The 24,067-nt window shown below is 37.2% G+C and overlaps 2 protein-coding genes and 1 long non-coding RNA gene across 9 annotated transcripts in view; 1 reads left to right on the top strand and 2 right to left on the bottom strand.

Moving 5' to 3' along the window:
* LOC121015706 (uncharacterized) overlaps positions 1-112 on the bottom strand; it is a 76,316-nt gene extending 76,204 nt beyond the window's left edge. For 3 of the 4 annotated variants that reach the window (XR_005783945.1, XR_005783949.1, XR_005783934.1), the window contains exon 1: positions 5-106. This is a non-coding gene — a long non-coding RNA (uncharacterized LOC121015706). Of the gene's footprint in view, positions 1-4 lie in introns of all 4 variants that reach the window. The other variant, XR_005783944.1, reaches the window with a different exon arrangement.
* On the top strand, positions 19-7,274 carry SETD9 (SET domain containing 9). Of its 3 annotated transcripts, none has more exons than XM_040452885.1 (6): positions 19-142; positions 1,591-1,958; positions 3,330-3,453; positions 3,941-4,056; positions 4,774-4,875; positions 6,910-7,274. In XM_040452885.1, exons 1-5 carry the CDS (start codon positions 45-47, stop codon positions 4,824-4,826), a joined length of 759 nt encoding a protein of 252 aa, XP_040308819.1. In that variant the 5' UTR covers positions 19-44; the 3' UTR covers positions 4,827-4,875; positions 6,910-7,274. The 3 variants fall into 3 exon arrangements, with proteins under 3 accessions (XP_040308819.1, XP_040308812.1, XP_040308827.1); XM_040452878.1 differs by having other exon boundaries at positions 4,770-4,875; XM_040452893.1 differs by lacking the exon at positions 6,910-7,274 and adding an exon at positions 5,546-5,573.
* Positions 7,275-12,052: 4,778 nt separating this feature from the next.
* The window catches only part of MIER3 (MIER family member 3), a 53,216-nt gene continuing 41,201 nt past the window's right edge, over positions 12,053-24,067 (bottom strand). Inside the window, exons 11-15 of one of the 2 annotated variants that reach the window (XM_040452782.1) lie at positions 23,178-23,259; positions 21,578-21,672; positions 16,390-16,517; positions 16,170-16,312; positions 12,053-16,064 (exon numbers count right to left, since the gene is read on the bottom strand). In XM_040452782.1, the coding sequence (XP_040308716.1) occupies positions 15,607-16,064; positions 16,170-16,312; positions 16,390-16,517; positions 21,578-21,672; positions 23,178-23,259 (906 nt within the window). In that variant the 3' untranslated portion in view covers positions 12,053-15,606. The remainder of the gene's footprint in view (positions 16,065-16,169; positions 16,313-16,389; positions 16,518-21,577; positions 21,673-23,177; positions 23,260-24,067) is intronic. The other variant, XM_040452791.1, reaches the window with a different exon arrangement.

The following is a 24,067-nucleotide window of genomic DNA, read 5'->3' as shown; positions in this document are numbered from 1 at the left end:
CCACCTCTCCGGCGCTGTCCTCGTTACAGCGCCGCGGGACGGCCATGCCGGGCCGCCTGCTGCGGGGCCTGTGGCAGCGATGGCGTCGTTACAAGTACCGCTTCGTTCCTTGGATCGCGCTGAACCTAAACCACAACCCGAGGTGAGAGGGCGAGGCCGGCAGACCAGGGACGTCTTCTTTCAGCCCCACGACGCCACCAGGGCCGCTGAACTGGAGGCATGTGGGCCCTAAGTGGGCGGAACCTCCGGCGAAAAGCTCTTTAAACGGCGGTCTCTGGTGGGCGGAGCCTCAGGCGACCCTGGGGCCCGAGGTGGGCGGGCCCGTAGCGAGCAGAACCTGAGGTGGGGCGGGGCCTGAAGTGGGCGAAGCCGAGGCTGGTGGAGTCGGAGGACAGCTGGGATACCGAAGACCGTGGGGAGCCTTAGGAGGGTGGGACCTGAGGCCTACTCTCCCAGAGTACCCCGCGCTGTGAGGTCTGTGAGGCGGGCGTCCCTCACGGGCAGTGCGGCTCGTGCTCTTTAGAGGTCTTCGCTGACGGGCGTTTCTGTCCGGGCAAAAAATAGAAACTTTTGAAAAAGAGCAAAGTTTATACAGCGTGAGGGTGCATGGCCTTCTCTCCGCCAGGGCATACTTCAAAGTTCCTTAGAAAAGCCAAACTGAGGTTTATTTTCATAGCTCCATAGTTTATATGGTGAAAGCAGCCCGGCTTGGATGTGAGGATAACAACTTGCTGACGCAGAAAAACGAGCAAAATGTCACTAAAAACACGTCCGATTGTGGGGTTTAGAATAGTCCATGCCTGAAGAAAGGGATCTAGTTGAGTGGGTGGCGGTGGAGTCACTGTTAATTCCGGCTCTAGTAAGTGGCATAGTAGCCATCGTGAAGAAGCTCACGTAATAATGCTCACTTAAATAGGCAAAGCTAGCTCCACTGAAGGCCAGTTAATAACCGAAGAGCTTTTCCAAAGTTTGATTCCGCGGAAACGTGAATTCAGGGCCACCGTTGCTATAGAATTGTGAGGCGGAATGGCTTTCTTTTTGTCAAGAAGTAAAAAATAATACCATTATGCGAGTAAAAATGATGGAGCCATTAAAGAAGTAAGTATTCCCGGGAGAGAATGTGACAAAGTATATGTTAAATTTGTCTTTGTAATTAAATGCCTATAAAATATATGAGGATTCTTATGCGATATTCACATAATGGCCATGGATGTAGTGGGAAGAAGAACTAGTTCTGTTTGAGCTGTGGCTTTCCAGCTTAACAGCTTTAGGATCTTGGGCAAGCACCCCAACGTCAAGCCTCAGTTTCCCTGTCTGCAAAGATGAGATAATGAATGTAAGGACCCAACAGCATTTGGTACAGATAGACTTTTCACAGATAACCGGCTATTTGTAACTTGGGTAGGGATTGCCAGGAGTTAGCGAACTAGAACTATCCCCAAACAATTCTTTCTTGAACTTTTTAGTTTTATGCCCTTCAAACACATGAGAATAATCATCAGTAAGCCCAGTAACTTAGAAGGCATGAAGGCATGAAGCCTGACTTTTATCACTTGAAGGGTAGTGAATGGAAACTTTTCCTGTTTTCAGGACCGTCCGATATGTTCCAGAGGAATCCAAAGACAAAGTTATCTCAGATGAAGATGTCCTAGGAACATTACTGAAAGTTTTCCAGGCTCTGTTCATTAATGATTTCAATAAGCAATCAGATATCTTGACTATGCTTCCAGAAACCGTTAAATCAAAATATCATGACCTACTGTCAGTTCAACATCCAAGGGTGAAACTGCTTGAATACAGACATCAACAGCAAAATATCTTTAAACCAGAAGAAATTCTTTATAAGACACTGGGTTTCAGTGTTGCCCGAGCAACTAGCTCATTGATTTCTGCTGGAAAAGGTGTCTTCGTTACCAGAGGATTGGTACCAAAAGGCGCGGTTGTAGCTATGTATCCTGGTAATGACACAATTAGTGCTTTGCCAAGAGTTTCCTATTTATCAGTTAATATAAGTCCAACAAAATACTTACTCTTATAATCCTTTGAGTAAGGAGTTGAATTAGAAACTGAGATTTCCACACATTTGTAAATCCTGATTTCGAAAATAACTACAAATTATTTTATGTGCTAGAAAGCATCCTTGAGTATTTATTTGAATAAAAGCACTTTTCTTTTAAGAAAATTTTTGTAGTCAATGTTTAAATGTAGAATATAGTATGGCCTACTTTGATAAGATGAATTACTTAGAAAGCACTAGAGAATAAGTCAGTTGGCAGGTAAAAATAGTACGGGTTAAAACAGGTATGACAGTTTAAACCTGTAAATCAATAAATACCTTCCTGCCATTTCTACACTTTGAAAGTAAAGCAGCTTCTTTGCAAAAAGATCATTGACTAGAATGCTTAGTAGGGTATGTTATTTGTTAAACTAAGATTACATTATTTGTAAATGTTTAATTCAGACATGTTTTCAAAAAGACATTGTTTTCTAATTTTACATCCCTAAGCAAAAGAGTTGGTTTCCTCCTACACAACTAACCTCTGTAAAGGCTAAATAGAACAAGCTGGCAACAAATTAATACTAGAATAAATTTAATAGATTAGGATGCCAGTAACATAGGACACACTCAGTAAATACTAATTTTCTCCTTTCCTCTACTGCTAGCGAAAGGGGAAACAACCTGAATATCAGATTCATTTATTCCCATTTTGTCTATATTATTGAACTGGTTATTAACAAATACATTTCTTAAAAGACTTTCTTTTTTTTTTTTTTTTTTTTTTAGAGAGAGAGGGCGCAAGTCAGTGAGGGGCAGAGAGAAACCAAGCTCACCTGAAGCAGGGCTCGAGCTCACCTGAGGCAAAGCAGGGCTCGAGTTGACCGATGTGGAACTCGAACTCACTACTGTGAGATCATGACCTGGGCTGAAGCTCGATGCTTAACCACTGAGCCACCCAGGAACCCAAAAGACTTTTTAATGGATGTCAAAGAACACTCTACTTTAAAAATCAAAAACAAAACAAAACAAAAAGCCCCTATAATTTTGTAAAGCTGAATCTCAAATGTGGTGTTCACATTTTAATTAATCAAAATAGTCACATTTTATTTGGCTATGTGAACCAGTTGATTCTCTGCTCCATTTACTTTTGGACACTCTTTAAAGGGAAGAAGTAGCCAAAGAGAATGTGATAATCTAGACTGGAGTAAAATATTAGAAAAAGGTAGAGAAAATAAAATAGTTCATTTCACGTTATGTTTATTTTCCAGAGATAGGTGCTTATCATGATGTTATTATTTTTACATATTGCTATGTCCTTATCTTATAATAGGTACAGTATATCAGAAGTATGAGCCAATCTTTTTCCAATCCATTGGAAATCCATTTATTTTTAGATGCCTGGATGGGGTACTTATTGATGGAAATGACAAAGGAATATCAAAAGTCGTATACAGGTAAGTTAGTGCCCATGTTCAAACATAACGATAGGACACAGAGCCACAGGAAAATGACCATGACCCTGGTCTTTTCACTTTAAATAAAAATCTGTTTAGACAGCTGCTAAGTGGCAACTCAGCTGCCCTATTGACTAGACAAAACTTTTTTTTAATTTTTTTTTTATTTATTTTTGAGACAGAGAAGGACAGAGCATGAACGGGGGAGGGTCAGAGAGAGGGAGACACAGAATCTGAAGCAGGCTCCAGGCTCCAAGCTGTCTGTCAGCACAGAGCCCGACCCGGGGCTCGAACTCAGGGACTGTGAGATCATGACCTGAGCCGAAATTGGACGCTTAACTGACTGAACCACCCAGGCATCCCAGACTAGACAAAACTTTTTAAGAGAAATTGGATTTGTTCAGTTCTAGGATTAATTTTGTACTTTTGGATTTTACTGTAAGACATAAAAGAACAATCTCTTACCTAATGCTTTCACCTGTTTCAGATCTTGCAATGGGAGGGATCAACTTGGTCCTTTAAAAATGAGTGACAGTACATGGCTAACATCAGAAATTTGTAATCCACTTGCTGTAGGACAGTATGTCAACAATTGTTCAAATGGTAAGTTGACATTATGGGTCTGTGAGACAAGATATAAATATAGCAGTAGTAATTTTCCTCCTTTGCTATATGACTGAGTGCCAGAGGCAGTTAAATTTAACATCTCAGCTTTTCAAAGCCTGTAAATTGTAATGCTGAGAAGGCAGATAGTAAAGAAGTTGGGGAAATAATGATATACATTAATTGGAATTCTTTAATTTACTATTTTTCTTCTGGTTTTTCAGTAAATATAGGTAACTGATAAATGCTCCTTTGATCATTATTATTTTAGCATTTTTTAATAGTTAAAAAAAGAGAGCATTAGAGATCATTTTGTCAGAGCCTCAGTAGAACCTTGTAGGTTAAACTAGACTGGTATCCCCTTTCTGTTGCTACTTTTGTGAATCACTTACCTTCTCTAGGGCTTGACTTTCCTAAAAATATAAGTTTGATCTCGCCTACATTTAGCATAGGTTTTGGTGTTAGGGAGATATGAACTTGAAACCTGACTTTTCTACGTAACCTTCAATCTTTCTGGGTCTCTGTTTTCTGATCTTCAAAAAGTAAATAATAAAACATACATAATCTAGTAATGCCTGGAAGGTAATAGTGATTATTAATTTGAAAATGTTCTAATAATTTAGAAAACCATGCATCAAGTGTTAAAATTCAGTTCTGTTTTCCATGACCTTTTTTAAAACGGCTATTTCTAAAAATTATATACTTGTTCCTAGACAGAGCCGCTAATGTCTGTTACCAGGAATTTGATGTGCCTGCATTTTTTCCTATAGAGCTAAAACAGTATCTTCCAAACATTGCCTACAGCTGTGACAAACAAAGGTTAGTCTTTTCCTATCCCTTGTGTTCTGCTGTACTCAAAAAACATGTATATTCGAGGGTGCCTGGGTGGCTCAGTTGGTTGAGCATCTGGCTCTTGATCTCAGGTCAGGTCATGATCTTACGGTTTGTGGGTTCGAGCCCCACATAGGGCTCTGCACTGACAATGTGGACCTGCTTGGGATTCTCTCTCTCACCGCCCCCCACCCCTGCCTCTCTTGTGTGTCCTCTCTCAAAATAAATACATAAACTTAAAAAAAATTTTTTTTAAATATATATATATATTCCAAGAAAAAGCTATACAGAACTTGGAATAATTTCTCTTAGGAAAAAATTATAACTTAAATTTTGATTTTCATCATACCTTAATGTATTAATGTAGGCTCATTTGAAGTTTAATATTTTTCATTAACTTAGCTCATTCTGCTTCTTATTACCCATTTTCGTTCTATGTAGTCCTTTATAAGTATCAACCTTAAAATTTTATTCAAGTGATTCATTGTTACTTTTCTACTTACAAAATCTTCAAATACATTTTTTAATCATTTTAAGCATTATGTTCTTCATCTCACTTGAGAACACCCAGTTGAAGAAAAAGGCTAAATTACACTATTCTTTCTTTTGCTCATTTCACTCTTCCGTTTGGAAACTTAATGAAAAATGAAATATTCAGGGGCACCTGGGTGGCTCAGTCAGTTAAGTGCCTGACTTTTGGCTCACAGTTCATGGGTTTGGGCCCCATGTTAGACTCTGTGCTGACAGCTCAGAGCGTGGAGCCTGCTTTGGATTCTGTGTCTACCTCTCTCCCTGCTCCTCCCCGACTCACACTGTCTCTCTCTCTTTCTCTCTCAAAAAAATAAACATTAAAAAAAAAGAGGAAATATTCAGAAAATACATATTATTAATGTACCATTTCTATTCAATAAGTGGAAAGTCTGAAAGTGTTCAAGTAACAATTTCTAAATGTAAGTAATTCTGTAGAGTTCTTTATCAACAGTGCTATAGGAAAATATAATCTTTATGTCATGTCACTGAGCTGCCAGGTGCTAGCAAACTTTATTTTTTATGGGCCCCATTAAATTGTCCTTTTAAGATGAAAGAGATTTAAAACTTAGACTGTTCTTTGGGGGCACCTGGGTGGCTCAGTTGGTTGAGCGTCCAACTTTCAGTTTCAGCTCAGGTCATGATCCCAGGGTTATGGAATCAAGCCCCTCGTTGGGCTTCACACTGAGTATAGAGCCTGCTTAAGATTCTCTCTCTCTCTCTCTCTCTCTCTCTCTCTCTCTCTCTCTCTCTCCCTCTCCCTCTCTCCCTCTCTCTCCCCCCTTCCCTTCTCCCCGACTCCTACTCTGTCTAAAAACACAACAAACTTTGACTATTCTCTGTACTTGATACATACTCTGTCTCTATGTGTGTGCATGTAACAGTTGGGTTTTTTTTTAGCTATATGCTCTGGAGCATAATATCACTACTGTTCAACAAGTACAGGAAAAGTTAACTGAGTAGGAACATTGAAGGTTACTTATGTCTTACGGTGTTCATAAAAGTATTTTTTTAATCCCAATTAATTTTAAGTAATGTTTTCATCTTTGCAGAATACAAAGATACAAATTAATTTTAAAATGTTAAACCACAGGGGCAACTGGGTGGCTCAGTCGGTTAAGTGACAGTTAAGCGTCTGACGTCGGCTCAGGTCATGATCTCACAGTTCGTGGGTTCGAACCCAGCATTGGGCTCAATGCTGACACCTCAAAGCCTGGAGCCTGCTTTGGATTGTGTCTCCTTCTCTCTCTGCCTCCCCCCCTGCTCATGCTCTGTCTCTCAAAAATAAATGTTAAAAAAAATGTTTTTTTTAAACTTACTGATTTGTGGTCTCCATCAGGGATAAGAACTATTTCTTCATGGAAATCAAATAGCTAAGACAATAGTAAAAAATTTGAATAAAATTATGTCTATAACAGCTAAATTGGTTATATTAAAAATATGAGCTTGGATTTGTTAATACTTCTAACTTTTGTGTATTCTTTTTGTCCTCAGCCCACTTCGATGTGTCATTCTTGTAGCACTCAGGGACATCAAACAAGGAGAAGAGCTTTTTTCAAACTACTATACAATTGTCAGCTAACTATGAATTAGAAATTAGGTTTTCTATTCAGCTATTTATTCTAAATGTTTTTGTTAATTGTATCTCTGAGTTCCACCTATAGAACAAATATTTTGAGGCCTAATTGGAGTGGGAATTTTTTTTTTATTGATGTTAATGTGTTTATATTAAAAGCTATTTCCTTCATTACAATTTCAAATTTATAATGCAATTATAATTTTAATTGGTTTTCACCTAAAAACACAGCTTATTAAATTAAAACCTACTGCCTGACATTAAAATTTCAATTTTTCTTTTATTTTGTATCTCTGTGGTTTATAAAATTTTAACCAAATCATCACCATTTCTTGCACTGTTGATGTGTACAAACTTCTTTAAAAACTCTATTTTTAGGGGCGCCTGGGTGGCGCCCGACTTCAGCGTCCGACTTCAGCCAGGTCACGATCTCGCGGTCCGTGAGTTCGAGCCCCGTGTCGGGCTCTGGGCTGATGGCTCAGAGCCTGGAGCCTGTTTCCGATTCTGTGTCTCCCTCTCTCTCTGCCCCTCCCCCGTTCATGCTCTGTCTCTCTCTGTCCCAAAAATAAATAAACGTTGAAAAAAATAAATAAATAAATAAAACATAAAAAAATAAAAAAATAAAAACTCTATTTTTAGACCTACCCTATGACCCAGCAGTAGCACTGCTAGGAATTTACCCAAGGGATACAGGAGTACTGATGCATAGGGACACTTGTACCCCAATGTTTACAGCAGCACTCTCAATAATAGCCAAATTATGCAAAGAGCCTAAATGTCCATCAACTGATGAATGGATAAAGAAATTGTGGTTTATATACACAATGGAGTACTACATGGCAATGAGAAAGAATGAAATATGGCCCTTTGTAGCAACGTGGATGCAACTGGAGAGTGTGATGCTAAGTGAAATAAGCCATGCAGAGAAAGACAGATACCATATGTGTTCACTCTTATGTGGATCCTGAGAAACTTAACAGAAACCCATGGGGGAGGGGAAGGAAAAAAAAAAAAAAGAGGTTAGAGTGGGAGAGAGCCAAAGCATAAGAGACTGTTAAAAATTGAGAACAAACTGAGGGTTGATGGGGGGTGGGAGGGTGGGTGATGGGTATTGAAGAAGGCATTTTTTGGGGATGAGCACTGGGTGTTGTATGGAAACCAATTTGACAATAAATTTCATAAAAAATAAAATAAAATAAAAATAAAAACTATATTTTTATATTATAAACTAAAGCCAAAAATATATGTTGTTGCCATGAGTTGTGTGTGTGTGTGTGTGTGTGTGTGTGTGTGTGTGTGTGTGATTTAAGGATTGTTTTAGCTTTTAGCATGGAAATAAAGTCATAAGATAGTGGTGATGGGAGGAACATGTATTCCCCATTCTCTTTTTTTTTTTTTTAAGTTTATTTATTTATTTTGAGAGCGAGCTAGCGAGTGAGCAAGCAAGCAGGCTCCTTGCTGTCAGCACAGAATCCAATGCAGGGTTCAAACTCACAAACTCTTGAGTACATGACCTGAGCTGAAACCAAGAATCAGACACTTACCCGACTGAGCCACTCAGGTGCCCCTCCCCATTCTCTTATTCCAAGGGGGAGCACTTCCAATAGTGATGCTCCTGGCCTCTCTCTATACCCATTGGAGGAAGAATGATTTTCTGAAATTATCTTTGGAGGAGAACTAGGCACCCATGGCCCAGACCCCTGTATTTTTTTTTTTCTGTGGACTCTGCCAGCAGAGAGGGTGTCCTGGTCTTCTCTCTGCTCAGCCAGTGATAGAGTGAGTCTAGTAGTTCGGAGGTGGAGTATTAGTGAGCTCACCTGGCCCCAGCTCTGAAGCCACATTCTCCAGTGAGTTTCATTCGTAATCTTTCCTTGATCTCCATCAACCTGACTCCCACATTTCTCAGTTCCAATCTTGGGTGGAGAGGACACCTCAAATCCTAACATGGAACCAGATTTTAACCACCTTAACTGCTACATCAACAACTTTCTTTAGTTTATTGCAATTTCAATAGCATCGTAATTGCCTTCCCTTGTTTCCACTCCTGCCACTTTTACAGAATTGATCACCCAGAGAGGTTCTTGTAAATGTAACTCAGATCTTGACCTACCTCTGCTCAAAATCCTCTCATTACTCCTCATATACTGGAATAAATGCTAAAGTCCTTCAAATATATGATGTAGCCATTCACTACCTCTGATCTCATCTCTTGCTCGTTCTACCCCAAGCACATCTGCCTCCTTCCCACACCTTGAACCTGTTGGACACACGCACACTTTCAGGGCTTCTGCACTAGTTTTTTGTGCCTGCAAAGGTCTTCCCCTTTTTTGTCACCTTGCCAACCATCGTACAATCACAATTCACAATCCCTAAGTGCCAGCCCTGAAACTTCCTATTACACTTTTTTTCTCTATCATATGTATCATGTATAAATAGTAAATGTACATTTGCGACAGCATCTGATTCTTTTTCTTAGCCTCCTTTATCTTCTATTTGTGTCAGTAAGATCCTTAAAACCAGGAGAAACTAATCTTATTGGAAAAAAAACCCAAAACAATCTACTTGACCAAGAAGATCCTGTTACCCAGAACCTTATATAAAATACAGAAATACTAACTCCTGGTGACATATTAGGAGGGGCTGTAGGATGGGCTGGAGTTTTTAGGAGTGAACTCTTGAAATGTCAATAACTTAACTAGTGCAGGGAAAAAATGTTATATAGAAAAAAGATCAAATATGGCAAAATGTCAGTTCAATCTGGTTTGTTCATTATACTATTCTAATTTTTGTCTTAAAAAGTCTTTCTTTCAAGTTTTTTTTTTTTTCAACGTTTATTTATTTTTGGGACAGAGAGAGACAAAGCATGTACGGGGGAGGGGCAGAGAGAGAGGGAGACACAGAATCGGAAACAGGCTCCAGGCTCTGAGCCATCAGCCCAGAGCCCGACGTGGGGCTCGAACTCACGGACCGCGAGATCGTGACCTGGCTGAAGCCGGACGCTTAACCGACTGCGCCACCCAGGCGCCCCAAAAAGTCTTTCTTTCAAAGCTAGGGGACAAGTCACCATTAGTTTAAGAGTAATATAGGCCATCAAGCATTCAGTGATACCTACTAGGTGAAGGGTCCTGGGATATACAAAGAATAAAACATGGTTCCTCATAAAATGCTCACGGTGAGAGTATAAAGCTTGCCTAGTATCATGACTTGGTTTGCACTGGAGGGGTGAATTTATTTTTTAATGTAACACTGACATTTTAAAACACAGAAAAACCATGTTATCTTTTTTCTTACTAAAATTTTTTTTAGATTTATAAATGGCTAATTTCATTTCTGACATGCTTACAAAATGCTTTTGAGTTCTATACCAGAAAACAACTTTGTAGCAGTATTGCCTTTACCTTTGCGTAAGCATCTCATCAAAATTGAGTTACACAACAGCCTGTGTGTCTCTCGAAAGTGAATGTCAACTAATGTATTAAACGTAGAAAAACGTGAGCACTCCTGGTCTAGAACCATGAATTCAGTCCCCTAGTATACAATTTTGCCAGAGAATCCACAGAGACACAGAAATAGACGGTGAGGATTAAAGAACGCCTACCTGGATGGGAAATGGTAAACAGTGCTATGTACCAGGGGCTAGTTTAAATTCAAAGCGTAGGGGCGCCTGGGTGGCTCAGTCGGTTGAGTGACCGACTTTGGCTCAGGTCATGATCTCATGGTTTGTGAGTTCGAACCCTACGTCGGGCTCTGTGCTGACAGCTCAGAGCCTGGAGACTGCTTCAGATTCTGTGTCTCCCTCTCTCTCTGCCCCTCCCCCACTCATGTTCTGTCTCTGTCTCAGAAATAAATAAACATAAAAAAATTTAAAAATAAATAAATTCAAAGTGTACATAATGAAATAGGTAACTTACAGATACCCTGAGGCCTTTGAGAAGTCAGAAAAGCTGCAGGCTCAAAGCCTATCGTTGATGAAAATTATGGCCAAGAAAGATAAAGTCTACAAGTCAGGAGAGATTATTCTGCTCCCACAAGGCTCTCCTCTCTCCCCTAAAAGCCTTAAGTACTTTGTAGCTCTCACATGGTACTTGGCCACGTGCTTGGCTGGATTGAAAACATCTGTACTTGTCCCCACCTGAAGGCACTGTGTTGTGTCCACCACAGACCCCTGAACATTTATGCTCTGTGGCATCTGTGCAAGAAGGAATGTGATTTTAGAAAAGTAACCAAAGCAGAGGAGTCAAGAGCGTTTGCTTTCATTTTATCCTCTTTGTGTCCTTGTACAAAATCTGGACCCTATGTGCTATCTGATCACTGCATATTAAGAATGGACTAGGGGCGCCTGGGTGGCTCAGTCAGTTGAACATCTGATTCTTGATGTCGGCTCAGGTCATGACCTTGCAGTTTGTGGGATCAAGCCCCACATCAGGCTCCCCACTAGCAGTGCGGAGCCTGCTTGAGATTCTCTCTCCCTCCCTCTCTCCCTGCCCTCCTGCCCTCCCCCTCCCCAACACCCCCTTCTCTCTCTCTCTCTCAAAAAAAAAAAAAAAAAGAACTAGATAAAGCTCTGCTCAGAGGAAATGAAATACGTGAACAAATTTGTGAACTTACACTAAGAGATCTTCAGCTTGAAAGATGAAGGTTTTGAAAAGGTATTTCTATGAGGCTACTAAACTATGTATACTAGGATAAGAAAGACTAGTTTACCATAAATACATTGTCAAATAACAACACAATTGATAGACATCACGTCTTCCTAAAAGACATACTTACCTAGAACAGTGTTTGAAACAAAACAGACATTCAACAAATATTTCCTGAATTACATTGAAAGTATAAGCTAGCCTCATTTTGGGATGGCTGTTTTATTCCATATGGAAATTTGTTATAGAGGATTTAAAGAAAAAGTATTTTATCTGCCATTTGTCACTATCAAATATCTTATTTACTGCCTCAAAAACCAACCGAACAGTGGTTAAATATCTACCCATGTCCCATGAGTTATAGCTTATGATTCATTAAACAAAAATCTAATTGTGGCAAATACTCACACGAACCAAGAAAAAAAAAAGATTTCCAGATGTTTATTTCTGGAACTGTACACCAGGTATTAAAGTACAACAAATACAAAATAATGCTCAAAAAAATCAGTGTTTATGTACAAATATTAAAATCAATGCAACAATAGCAACTTCCTCTTGAACATCTGATACTAAAACTTGTTGTGATTGTCACTAATTAATCTCATATTCACAGGATACTTATTTCAAACTGGGACAATTGGAATCACTGGTCATCTAAGAGGAATTTTAATATCTACCATATTTAACAATAAAACTAATAGTTTCCTCCTTTTAGTGAAAAAATTAAGAACTTTTTAAAAAACATAGTAATGTCAATATTTTTATAAATTATTTCAATTTCCATTTGTAGACAATGTGCTTTGAAACTCTGGGCAAACAATCTCCTTGGTGGTCAGGTTTATTCATTAGTTTACATTCAAAGTTGAAATATTCACTAGAGACTTTGGTTAAATTAAATAGTATCACTATGCTCTATTAAATCTGACGTTCTCAAATATTTATGACCCTCAATTTTAAAAATTAAAAAGGAAACAATTGCACAATTCTTTGACCTAATTGTACACACTTTAGTATTGTTTAAACAGTATTCTACATCCTTCAAGTAAATTCAGCAGTTGACCGTGACAAGAGGAAAACTAAACATTTAAAATGCTAGCATGGAAAAGATGACGTACGACTAACAAAAGTATTGCTATAATCACAGCACCAGTTACACTCCTAAATGGATCCGTTGTCCTCTTCAAATTCCCTGTACATAAAAGATACATCAGCCAACAATGCAACTGCTCACCATGGATTTTTGGTTTGTTCATAAGAAAATGCGGCAAAAGAAAACAAAAGAATTTATCACAGTTTGTTATAAGAATTGTGCTTCACACTTGATAATAAAGGCATTATTGTTTCTTCATAAAATTGCAAATCAGTTATTTTCATGCTCTCAAACGCAATTCTTCTAATAAACAGTAACAAATTCTCTGTTAAGATGCTTAACTGGAGGAAACAAAACCCAGTAAATCCAGCTTTTAAAAGAAAATTCAATAAATAGCTATTTTACATGGATAAAGTCATAGTGGTACAATTTATGAATGTCACATCAAGCATGCACAAAAATGGTATTATACATGGCGGAAGCAGTCAGAAAATATTGAATTAGATCTAAAAAGATATGAAGAATTTACATATATATACAAAAATCTTGCAAATTATTGCCTCATTTTAACAAGGAATTAAAAGTAAACGTTACCAGCTAGTTAGCACTCTCTAAGAGGCTAAAATCAGATTGACATTTAAAAATCTATTAAACTAGCTGGAATTTATTTTTCTCTCATATCATTTTCTGGATTTTGGTCAAAAATCTTTATTTAAATAACTAAAGTGTCCATTCAACTTGCTGATAATCAAAACTTTAGATAAGAAACACTGTTTCCATCTTATATCAAGATCCCAGCAATGCATAGATAAACTGACTATGTTACTGCATCAGCTACTGAGAATGGGCATGTTCATTTAAGTGCAACTGGTATTAGCATTCAGTCATCTTTGTGTAAATTATTTTATACAAACCAGCCACTGTAAACCCAGAGTGAAAATTAAAGTTATAACAATGGAAGATTATGGCCAGTATCTTACTAAATTATAAAAGGTATACTGATTTTTAACAAAAGAAATAAGGTTCAAAGTTTAGCACAACACCACAGCAATAAGAAGCTGATAACTTGGATAAAAATATCTGAAAGCAACATAGAGCCCAGGCTACCCATTATTTACTGTGTGCATACAGGAATGCTAGACTTTAGATGTATAAATTAGAGACTGATTTTAAGTTATTAATTTAACTACTTTTGTCCACTGTGCTAAACTAAATTTTATAGTAAATATGCTACTGCGTAAACACTTCAAAGCAATCTTCATTAAAATGCTGCAAACAAAAATAAGAATACACATCATCCAAAACTAAGGATGTCATTGCAGTTCACAGTTTGTATAATAAATACCCTCCCTTTCCATCACTACTAAGGTCACTACAACCTATCTACTCATCAGCACAACCTTGAAGCGACTTATACTTACAAATATCAGCAATGCAGCCAAACATTTAAGTTTTTTGCAAAGCATGACAACTAGCAGAAATTGAAAATTTCAACTAAGATGGTGCAAAAAAAAAAAAAAAAAAAAAACCAGCAAAATTCCATTGTAACTGAACTATAAAAGCAAAGCTTATTACATCCTAATACTGTATTGTGTATCATGTGAATTCACCTTTTAACTTAAAGATGCATATCTATAGAGCAAAAATGGCCAAAGTTTATGACAATGGCTTCTCATTCACAATGTCTGGAATAGAAATAAAACTGAGTGTGAGATGCATCTGAACGTCTATCACTTTTTAAAACTTAAAGTGGTAAAGTACCATTCTATGTCAATAGACAGAAACTCACATTTTTCTTGCCAACTGTTCAAGCTAAACAAAAAAAGTTTAAATATACTTCAAGGTTCTACTGCATTAAGTGTAAAATCTAGAAGTCCCTCCAAAATATGAACACTTTGAACTGCAGTGCTACAAACAACATAAGAAGTGTCCCAAATGTAAACCATTGAGTGGCAACATCCTAGGCTCTGTAGACTGTGTCCTGCAAGTCAGTTGCCTCAGGATAAACTAAATTATCAATACCAGTATGATTTTTAGAATTATAATCTTGACAATGGTGGACAAAACCCCATCTAAATACCACATCTTCAAAAGCCAAATTTTTAGCCAATCAATGAAGGTACACAGAACTCTTCCCACAGTAAAATGACAGATTCTGTGTAAGGTAGCCCTGGTCTAGAATTGTGAAACAGGATCCAAGCAAGTGTCTTCATAATTTGCACGCAGTTCCTCGTGCTGGCTTCCATAAAGATGGACTTGCTGTTTTGTAAACTGAAGTGCTCTAGTTGAATAACATGAGAGAAGTTTCCATTTTAAAAAAATCCTTGCATGTTTGTGCAGTTTAAAGAAACCTACCCCTGCTTTTATTTAATTAAGAAAATAAAACCAAAAAATGCTACATTGAGCAGGGATTGGGATCGGTACCTGTAAACATTGTTATTCCACTGCATCCATTACGGCAAAAGGAATTTACACGAAAAGAAGCCACTCCATTCAGTTCAGAACATCTGTGCTGGTTTTGAGCCGGTGGCCTCTGTCTACAGGTTTTAAAATTGGGAGTGAGGGCAGTGGGGAACAGAAAAGAATAGAAAAAAAGGGAGTGGAGAAGAGGTACTGGGGGATGAGTAAGAGATAAGCAGAGCTTAAAGCTGCACCACAGAGTTCAATCTTAGTTCCCAACTCTGCTGATCATAGTTCATTTCCACATTTATGGATTGAAAAATGAAAATACTCTTGATAAATCAAGATATAGTTCTATACATACTGACATCACTGATGTCATAGTGAAAAAGGTTCAAACTTCCAGTGAAAGACTAAGCAAACCTGATCCTTTCCTCAAGTTTACTGGTTCTGCACACCCACTGTTTCTGGGCTCCTCACTCGTGTCACTCAGAGTGAAGGGCGGCATGCTGATGTAGAGCATGGGCACTGATGAAGCCATTGGTCTCACTGGCAGACAGACTGCCAAAGTCAGCCACAGAGACAGCCATTTTGGCACTGGTGATGTGATGTGTGTGATTTTCAAAGTCCACACCCAAATTATTTACAGAAACCTCATTCATAAAGGATTCAGGAACAGCAATGCCCATTTTCAATCTCTTTGCTGGTCTTTCTGACTCTTCACTGCACATGTTCATGGGGTTTAGCTCCGAGTGATAAAATCCAGTCTCAAATAAATTAAAACAATCACTTTCCCCGTTGCTAGGCAAGGTGAGTAACTCTTCCGTTACGACAGGCACATGATTTACTTGTCCACGGGGTGTGTTGCCCAATGGAGGAAAGCTATCATCCAAACAATTAACATCCGTGGGGTTGCAGACGGTTGCTACGCTGTTGGTCAAAGCTAAAAAGAAATGGAAAATGGTTTAAGTAAGTTGTCCTGTGTCATGAAACAAAGAAGACACAATTTTGCCCTAAGCTGAAGAACACAAAAAGATGCTCATTTTACCTGTCAAGTCACTGGCAGTGAAAGAGTTGAGAATGTTCAGCTGTTGATCAGGAAGAGGCTCAGGTCGATTAGAAGTTAAGGCTGAAGAATTTACTGTCCCTCCCAGAGCTTCTGTTTCATCTACCAAACGATCCATATAGTCCCTGAAAAACATACCCCAATAATTTCATGACTGCATATCAGAGTTAAAACAAAAGTCTCTAAAGCCCACGGTACTTACGTAACTCCAGGGTGATGGTTATATCGTTTCTTTCCAAATCTTGTCTGTTGAGCAAAGTAATCATAACGTTCAGATTTCTTCCACATATAGTAGAATGCTACACATTCAGCAACTGTTCTAGTTCTCACCTAACAAAAGAAAGTTGAATTTTTCAGTAGAAACCAACAAACCCAATCCATTTTTTAGTAATTTTTTTAATACAACTATAGCTTTAATCCATGGGTCTTATTTTCTATCTCCCGAATTATGAAATTCTGAACATTTTATTAGAAAAAAATGTCTTTATATTTATACTATTTAATAATAAGGATACCTTCAAAAGGCCAAGGTTTGTTATTTCAATCAGAATGTATTAGTTTATAAAATAAATGTGTACCCAGAAATGATGCTGAAAATCCTAAAACACTGGCAACCTTTACTTTTTTACTCACTGAACACTCATTGTGATTCTGACTGCAGCAGGAGTCCTTAACCCTGAGGGGTCCATGAATGGGACTAATGGGCATCTATTAAATCCGAAAATTATATGTAGGTACACTTTTCTGGGGTAAAGGGCTGCAGCTTCATCAGATTATCAAAGGGTTCCATAATGCAAAAGAGACTAAAAACTCTTAGAAAAGGGATCAGCACTCTACTGCATCTGCAATTTAAGATGATTTTCTAGCTAAAAGCAGGGTGTTTTCCTTCAACGTGGGTTTGGTTCACAGCTACAGGACTTTGGTAACAACAACAACAAAAACAATAAAATTTGAGCCTCACCAACGTGTCTCCACATCCAGACTAGGGCTGTTCAAACTATATGCAGCTAAAGGTAGGAGTTCAAACATACAGACAAAATTCTGTGTCCTTCTCTAATAAATACTTTCTCCACTGCTTAATCAGTATCCTATGAGGAACTTTTAGCATCTCTATCCTGATTACTGATCATGACATAAGTGCATAACATAAGGAACAAGCTTTCTTTCTTTTTTTTTTTTTTTTTTCAATATATGAAGTTTATTGTCAAATTGGTTTCCAGGGAACAAGCTTTCTAAGCCAAGAAATAAAGTGTACATTTCAATAAACATCATTAACTAGAAGTCTTTGTGGTGAACATAGGCTTCTTGGGAACAGAGAACTTTCCTGTCTTATTCACTGATGCTTAAAACAACGTCCAGTAAATTGTAGAACTTCATTATTTATGGAATAAACGAATAAATTTCCTAAGTCACTGTAAAACTTATGTTTTATTTTGACTTCAACAACCCAGCCTTCTTTAAAAAAGTTTTATCTATTCACTAAATACTTCATCTCATCTTTGAGAAAACATAAGATTTTCATACATACAAAAAGGCATTAAACAATTCAACATCATACTGGAATATCTAGCAAAAGCAATAAGAAAAATAAAAGGTATACACATTGAGAAGAAATAAAACTGTCTCTGTTTACAGGTGACATGACCATACAAAGAAAAATCCAAAGAATCCACAAAAAACTCATGGAACTAATAAACGATTATAGCAAGATTGTAGCATACACAGTTAACACACAAAAGTCAATTGCTTGCCTATATACCAGCAATGAACAAATGATATTTGAAATTTAAAAACACAACATTTACATTAGCACACCCAAAATGAAATATTTAGGTATAAATCTAACAAAATACATGCAAGACCTATGTAAGGAACATTATAATATGATTAAAGAAATAAGAGATATAAATAAATGGAGTGATATCCCACATTCATGGATAAGAAGACTCATTACGGTTAAGATGTCAGCTCTTCCCAACTTAACCTATAGATTCAGTGCAATTCTAATCAAAGTCCCAGCAAGTTATTTGGTAAATACTGACAAACTAATTCTAAAGTTTATATGGGAAGGGCAAAACAATACAAAACAAAAACAGAATAACCAACACAATACTGAAAGAAAACAAAGCTGGAGGACTGATAGTACCCAACTTCAAGCTTACTATAAAGCTACAGGAGTCAAGACAGTGTGATACTAGTGAAAAAACAGATACCCACATTAATGCAACAGAATAGAGAGCCCAGAAAAAGACACACAAATGCAGTCAACTAATCCCTAACAAAGAGTAAAGGCAACACAATGAAGTCATCTTCTAAACAAATGGTGCTAGAACAACTGAATAGCCACATGTAAAAACAAATAAAAAAACAAGGAAGAAAGGAAGAAAAGACACAGTTCTTAAAAACTTTCACAATAATTAACTAAAAATGGAATACAGATGTAAATGTGTAATGTGCACAACTATAAAGCTCCTAGAACATAACATAGGAGAAAATCTAGATGACTTTGGGGATGACATGACTTTTAAGATGTAATACTAACAGCATGATCTATAAAAGAAAATTTGTTAGGTTGAAGTTCATTAAAATTAAACACTTCTACTTTGCAAAAGAGAATGAAAAGACAGCCAAAGACTGGGAGAAAATATATGTAAAACACCTATGTGATAAAGGACTGTTATTGGAATTATGTAAAGATCACTTACAACTCAATGATAAGACAACAAACCACTCAGTTAAAAAAAAAAAAAAGGCTAAACACCTTAACAGAAGACACCTCCTTACAAAAAAGAAATATAGATGGCAAATAAGCAAATGAAAAGACGCTCCACATCATATGTTATCAGAAAAATGCAGAAAACAAGATACATTACACACCTATTACAACACCCAAAATCTAAAACACTGACAACAACAAATGCTGGCAAGGATGTGGAGCAACAGGAACTCTCATTGCTGGTGGGAATACAAAATGGTAAAGTCAATTTAGCAGACATTTGGAAGGTTTTCTACAAAACCAAACATACTCTTACCATATAATCCCACTCACTGGCATTTAGCCAAAGAAGTCAAAAACCTTCAACCAGATGTTTATAGCAGCTTATAACTATCAAAACTTGGATGCAACCAAGATGTGCTCCAATAGGTGAATGGATAAGATGGTATATCCATACAATGGGATAGAAAGAAATGTGATAAAAAGAAATGCACTTTCAAGCCATGAAAAAAAATAGAGAAACCCTTAAATGCGTTATTACTATGTCAAAGAAGCCAATCCGAAAAGGCTACATACTATATGATTCCAACCATATGACATTCTGAAATGGCAAAAGTATACAGACAGTAAAAATCCAGGTGTTAGGAGTAGGGCTGCAGGGAGGGAAAGAATAGGGTGGAAGAGGTTAGACTACACGGATTTTTAGGGCTGGGAAACTATGCTGTATGACACTATAATGGTGGATATCATTATACATGTAATGGTACATGTCATTACACATTTGTCAGAACCCATACAACACAAAAAGTGAACCCAAATGTAAACCATGGACTTCAGTTAATAATATCAATATTCATTCATTAATTATAACATATATCACACTAACGTAAGATATTAATAATAATGGAAGCTGTGTATGTGGGGGTAAGGGGATACACAGGAACCCTGTGTACTTTCTGATCAATTTTTCTGTAAACCAAAATGCCCGAAAAAACAAAGTCTATTAATGAAAAAGGCAGAAAATATTGACCTACCCATCTAAACACTTCAGAATCTTATGTTCCTTTAGGATAAAGAGAGATAATAATAAACAAAGCATACTTTAATGAAAATTATTACAAACTACTAGAATATACACACACATACACTTTTTTAAAAGTACTTTATTTTTTAGAGCAGTTTTCAGTTCACAGCTGATTTGAGCAGAAAGTCCAAGTTCCCACATACATCTCCTGCTCCCAAACATGCATAATTCCCTTCACTATCAATTCCCCACCTCAGTGGCACTTGATACAATCAATGAATCTATACCAGCACGGGTTTATTACCCAAAATCATTTACATTAGGGTTCACTCAGTCATTACTTATTACACAGGTATTGAAAAATATATAATGACATACATCTATCAAGTATAACATGATACAAAATAATTTCACTGCCTTAAAAATCCTCTGTACTGCACCTATTCATCCCTCCCTCCACGAAAAATTTTGAAACCACTAATCTATTTATTGCCCTCATAGTTTTACCTTTTCCAGAATGTCATATAACTGAGATCATACAGTATATAGTCTTTCCAGATTGGTTTCTTTGCCTTAGCAATACACGTTTAAAGGTCCCCCCATGTCTTTGTGGCTTGATAGCTCATTCTTTTTTAGCACTGAATAATATTCCATGGAATGGATCTGTCAGTGTATTTATCCATCTTCCTCTCAAAGTGTGTTAATTCATCTATTCAAAGGACATCTTAATTATGTCCAAGTTCTGGCAATTATGACTAAAGCTGCTATTAATATTTGTGTGGAGGTTTCTGTGTGGACTTAAGTTTTCAACTCCTTCAGGTAAAGACCACTGAGTACAATTGCTGGATCATATGGGAAGAGTATGGTTAGCTTTGTAAAAAAACACCAAACTGTCTTTCAAGAAACTGTCAACTGTCTTTTTAAGGTGGCCATACTATTTTACACTCTCATCAGCAATGAATGAGAATTCCTGTTGCTCCACAACCTCACCAGCATTTCATGCTGTGGTAACATTTATAGTTGCTTTTAGTAACCAATGTTTCTTCTTTCAGCAACTGCAGTTCTGGCCACTAAAGGGAAACATTTCTGAGGCCACAAACCTCTGAATAGCTTAGAAAGAAATCAAAGTCAAGGAAAATGGTAAAAGACTAAGACTACCTGGAAAATATAGTAAATCCATTTTCTTTTCTGTTTTAATGTTTATTTTTGAGAGAGAGAGAGAGAGAGAGAGAAAGAGACAGAGTGCAAGCGGGGGAGGGGCAGAGAGAGGGAGACACAGAATCTGAAGCAGGCTCCAGGCTCTGAGCTGTCAGCACAGAGTCCGACGCAGGGCTCAAACTCATGAATCACGAGATCATGACCTGAGCCAAAGGCACACACTTAACGGGAATGAGCCACCCAGGCATCCCAAGTGAATCCATATTCTATGAATATGACAACTATATGTGTCAAAAGATAGGTGAGTACACTATCAGCATTCCCAGGAGTAGGTGTTGGCAAATCCCAGTCATGTTTAGAGTAATATGAGAAATGTTAATGTCAGGAGAGCATTAACAAGTTCTTCCTTTCTTTTGTCCTAAGTGACTTAAAACTTATTTGTTTATATTCATTGTAATTACTAAGCAATCTGTACTAATCTGCCTAATTTACCTTATTCTTCTGTATAAGATGAAAATCTTTTCCAAAAAGCATGAGTGCATGTTCAAAGCTCCGGCATTCTTCTTCTGTCCATGCAGTCATTCCTTCTAAAGAAATGTTAAAAAAAAAAAAAAAAAAAAAAAGATGTATTGATTGACCTCACATCTTTTATGCGAATTGCTAGTTTACTTTCAGTATGTTTCCCCCTATAAAAGGCCATTAACTAACTCCTTCCCTCTCCCTCTCCCTGTACCTCCCTCCCCCCCTCCCTCCCTCTCTCTCTCTCTCTCTCTCTCTCTCTCTCTCTCACACACACACACACACACACACACACACACACACACAGTTCTGTAATCCAATGATTTCAGTTAGGATTACCTAAAGTATACACATTATAAATATTACTTAAAAATCTACAATACCAAAATATAAAAACTAGGTTTTTTTTCTCTGCATGAAAGGATAAGGATGGAATTTTTTTAATTTATGCTCATTGTTTTTCTAATTTTTTTTTAAACTATAAGCATGTATTTTTTTTTAATTAGAAAAAAAGGTTATTTCCTTTATGGGAAAAAAAGTTCCTTATTTTGCTATTATATCAAAACCATAGTGCTTTAAGTAGAGACCATGAGTAATCAATATACATTTATTTAAAGTCTTTTTGCAGAGTGCTACACTCTGGAAATCTAACAGGAATAAGAAACAGCCCATGTTCTTAAAACACTAAATCCCATTCAACTTCCCAGAAGACACTAACAATAAACTCAAATCTATTTGGGGCAGAAAAGACTTGGGAGTTTTTTCCTCAAAGACATGGGAGACTACATCCCCATGAAGAATAGTCCACCATAAAGATAAAACATAGTTTAAACTCAAGAAAAAAACCCAGTATTTAGTTCTCAACATTAGGAGAGCTTAAAATCAGTTTTTTAAAAAAACAACTTTTATAAGGAAACATTCCAAAAGACTGTCTCAACCTACAAGTTTAAACATACTCTTCAGCTTTTCTGTTTTTGCCAAGCCATTTATATAATATTAGAGTATTATTTCTTTACCTACTTACTTAATGAAAGCCATGGTGCATGCAATTCACTTATATAATAACAAAACTACTAAAATTAAAGTTAACCATTTTCCTTGACATACACAAAGCAAAACCTAAGCGCTGTAAAAATTTTATTACATGATTACTAAAAACACCCTTCTTGTAATAAATTCAATGGAATATTTTATACATGTTTCTTTTTTATCTTTAATCTCCTTTCCATTTCCTGTTTGGTTTAAAAAAACAACTTTTTGTTCAGTGAAATCATAAAAATCATTCTTTTTAATTACTTTGGATATATTGTCATCTCTGGGGTCTGCTTTGTTCTGCAACTATTTCTTCAAGAAAGTGGAGGTGACAGGGGGGTAACTAATGTGTATTTGAAAAATCTCTGGTACGTCTAAAAATAGAGGGCAAGAAAAGGAAACAATTATTCGCTATGAAGATGAACACCGATCTTACAAAAGTGTTACAGGACTGCTCCATCCTTTATAATACTTTGCTTATTCTACTCCCCAAATGAGGATCCCCTGTCATTTCCCTCTCTTGATCCCAAGCTTTGCTTACCTTGAGATGCCTTTCCATTGCAGCAGTACCTTTCAATTGCTTCCTTTATATTATGGTTACACTTGAGAAGTTCATATAATGCCTACAAGAGAAAGAAAAAAACTATTCAATAAAAATTATCAGAAATTCATACTTAATAGCATTAAAACAGACAAACAACCAGGACCAGTAACAGTCCTGACAAATACTGTCTGAAATGCTCTCTAAATATGTAAGACATTTGAGGGTATGTTTGTCCAAACATTTAGTATACATACCTATCCTGATGATAGACTCAAGTATCTCAGAAGTTTGTTCATTTTCACTCTACCCCTCAGAAGTCACCCACTGGTATCACTCTTGACTTTATTTCTTATTGTCAGGCCATCTGAGCTGGGGAAATTTCCCTATTTTAGATGATTTTTCCAGTTGGGAAAAATTAGTATAAATATGGTCTTGTTCTTCACATCACCTACTCCCTGCCTTTTAGAGTGTCAATATAAGGAAACAGCAGCTAGCCTGGAAGAGGATGCGTATTTTAGTGACTTGGGTTTATAACAGTCTCATTGTCTACTATGAAACATATCATTTTTTAATACTGTTTAAGATTCTTCCCCTCTCTCTGCCCCTCCCCCATGTGCTCTCAAAATAAATAAATAAAACCTTAAAAAAAAAAACAATCTAGCTGCTAAAAGAGCATCTGGTAAATCAATATCCATTTCTAATTTAAAAAAGACAGGGGCACTTGGGTGGCTCAGTTGGTTAAGCGTCCAACTTCAGCTCAGGTCATGATCTCATGGTCTGTGAGTTCAAGCCCCGTGTCAGGCTCTGTGCTGACAGCTCGGAGCCTGGAGCCTGCTTCAGATTCTGTGTCTCCCTCTCTCTGCCCCTTCCCCGCTCACACTATGTAT

This window comes from Herpailurus yagouaroundi, unplaced genomic scaffold, assembly GCF_014898765.1.
Source record: "Herpailurus yagouaroundi ecotype Mexico unplaced genomic scaffold, PumYag 29, whole genome shotgun sequence".
Lineage (NCBI taxonomy): Eukaryota > Metazoa > Chordata > Mammalia > Carnivora > Felidae > Herpailurus > Herpailurus yagouaroundi.
Note: the sequence above shows the minus strand (reverse complement) of the source record. Positions and strands in the feature narration are given on the sequence as shown.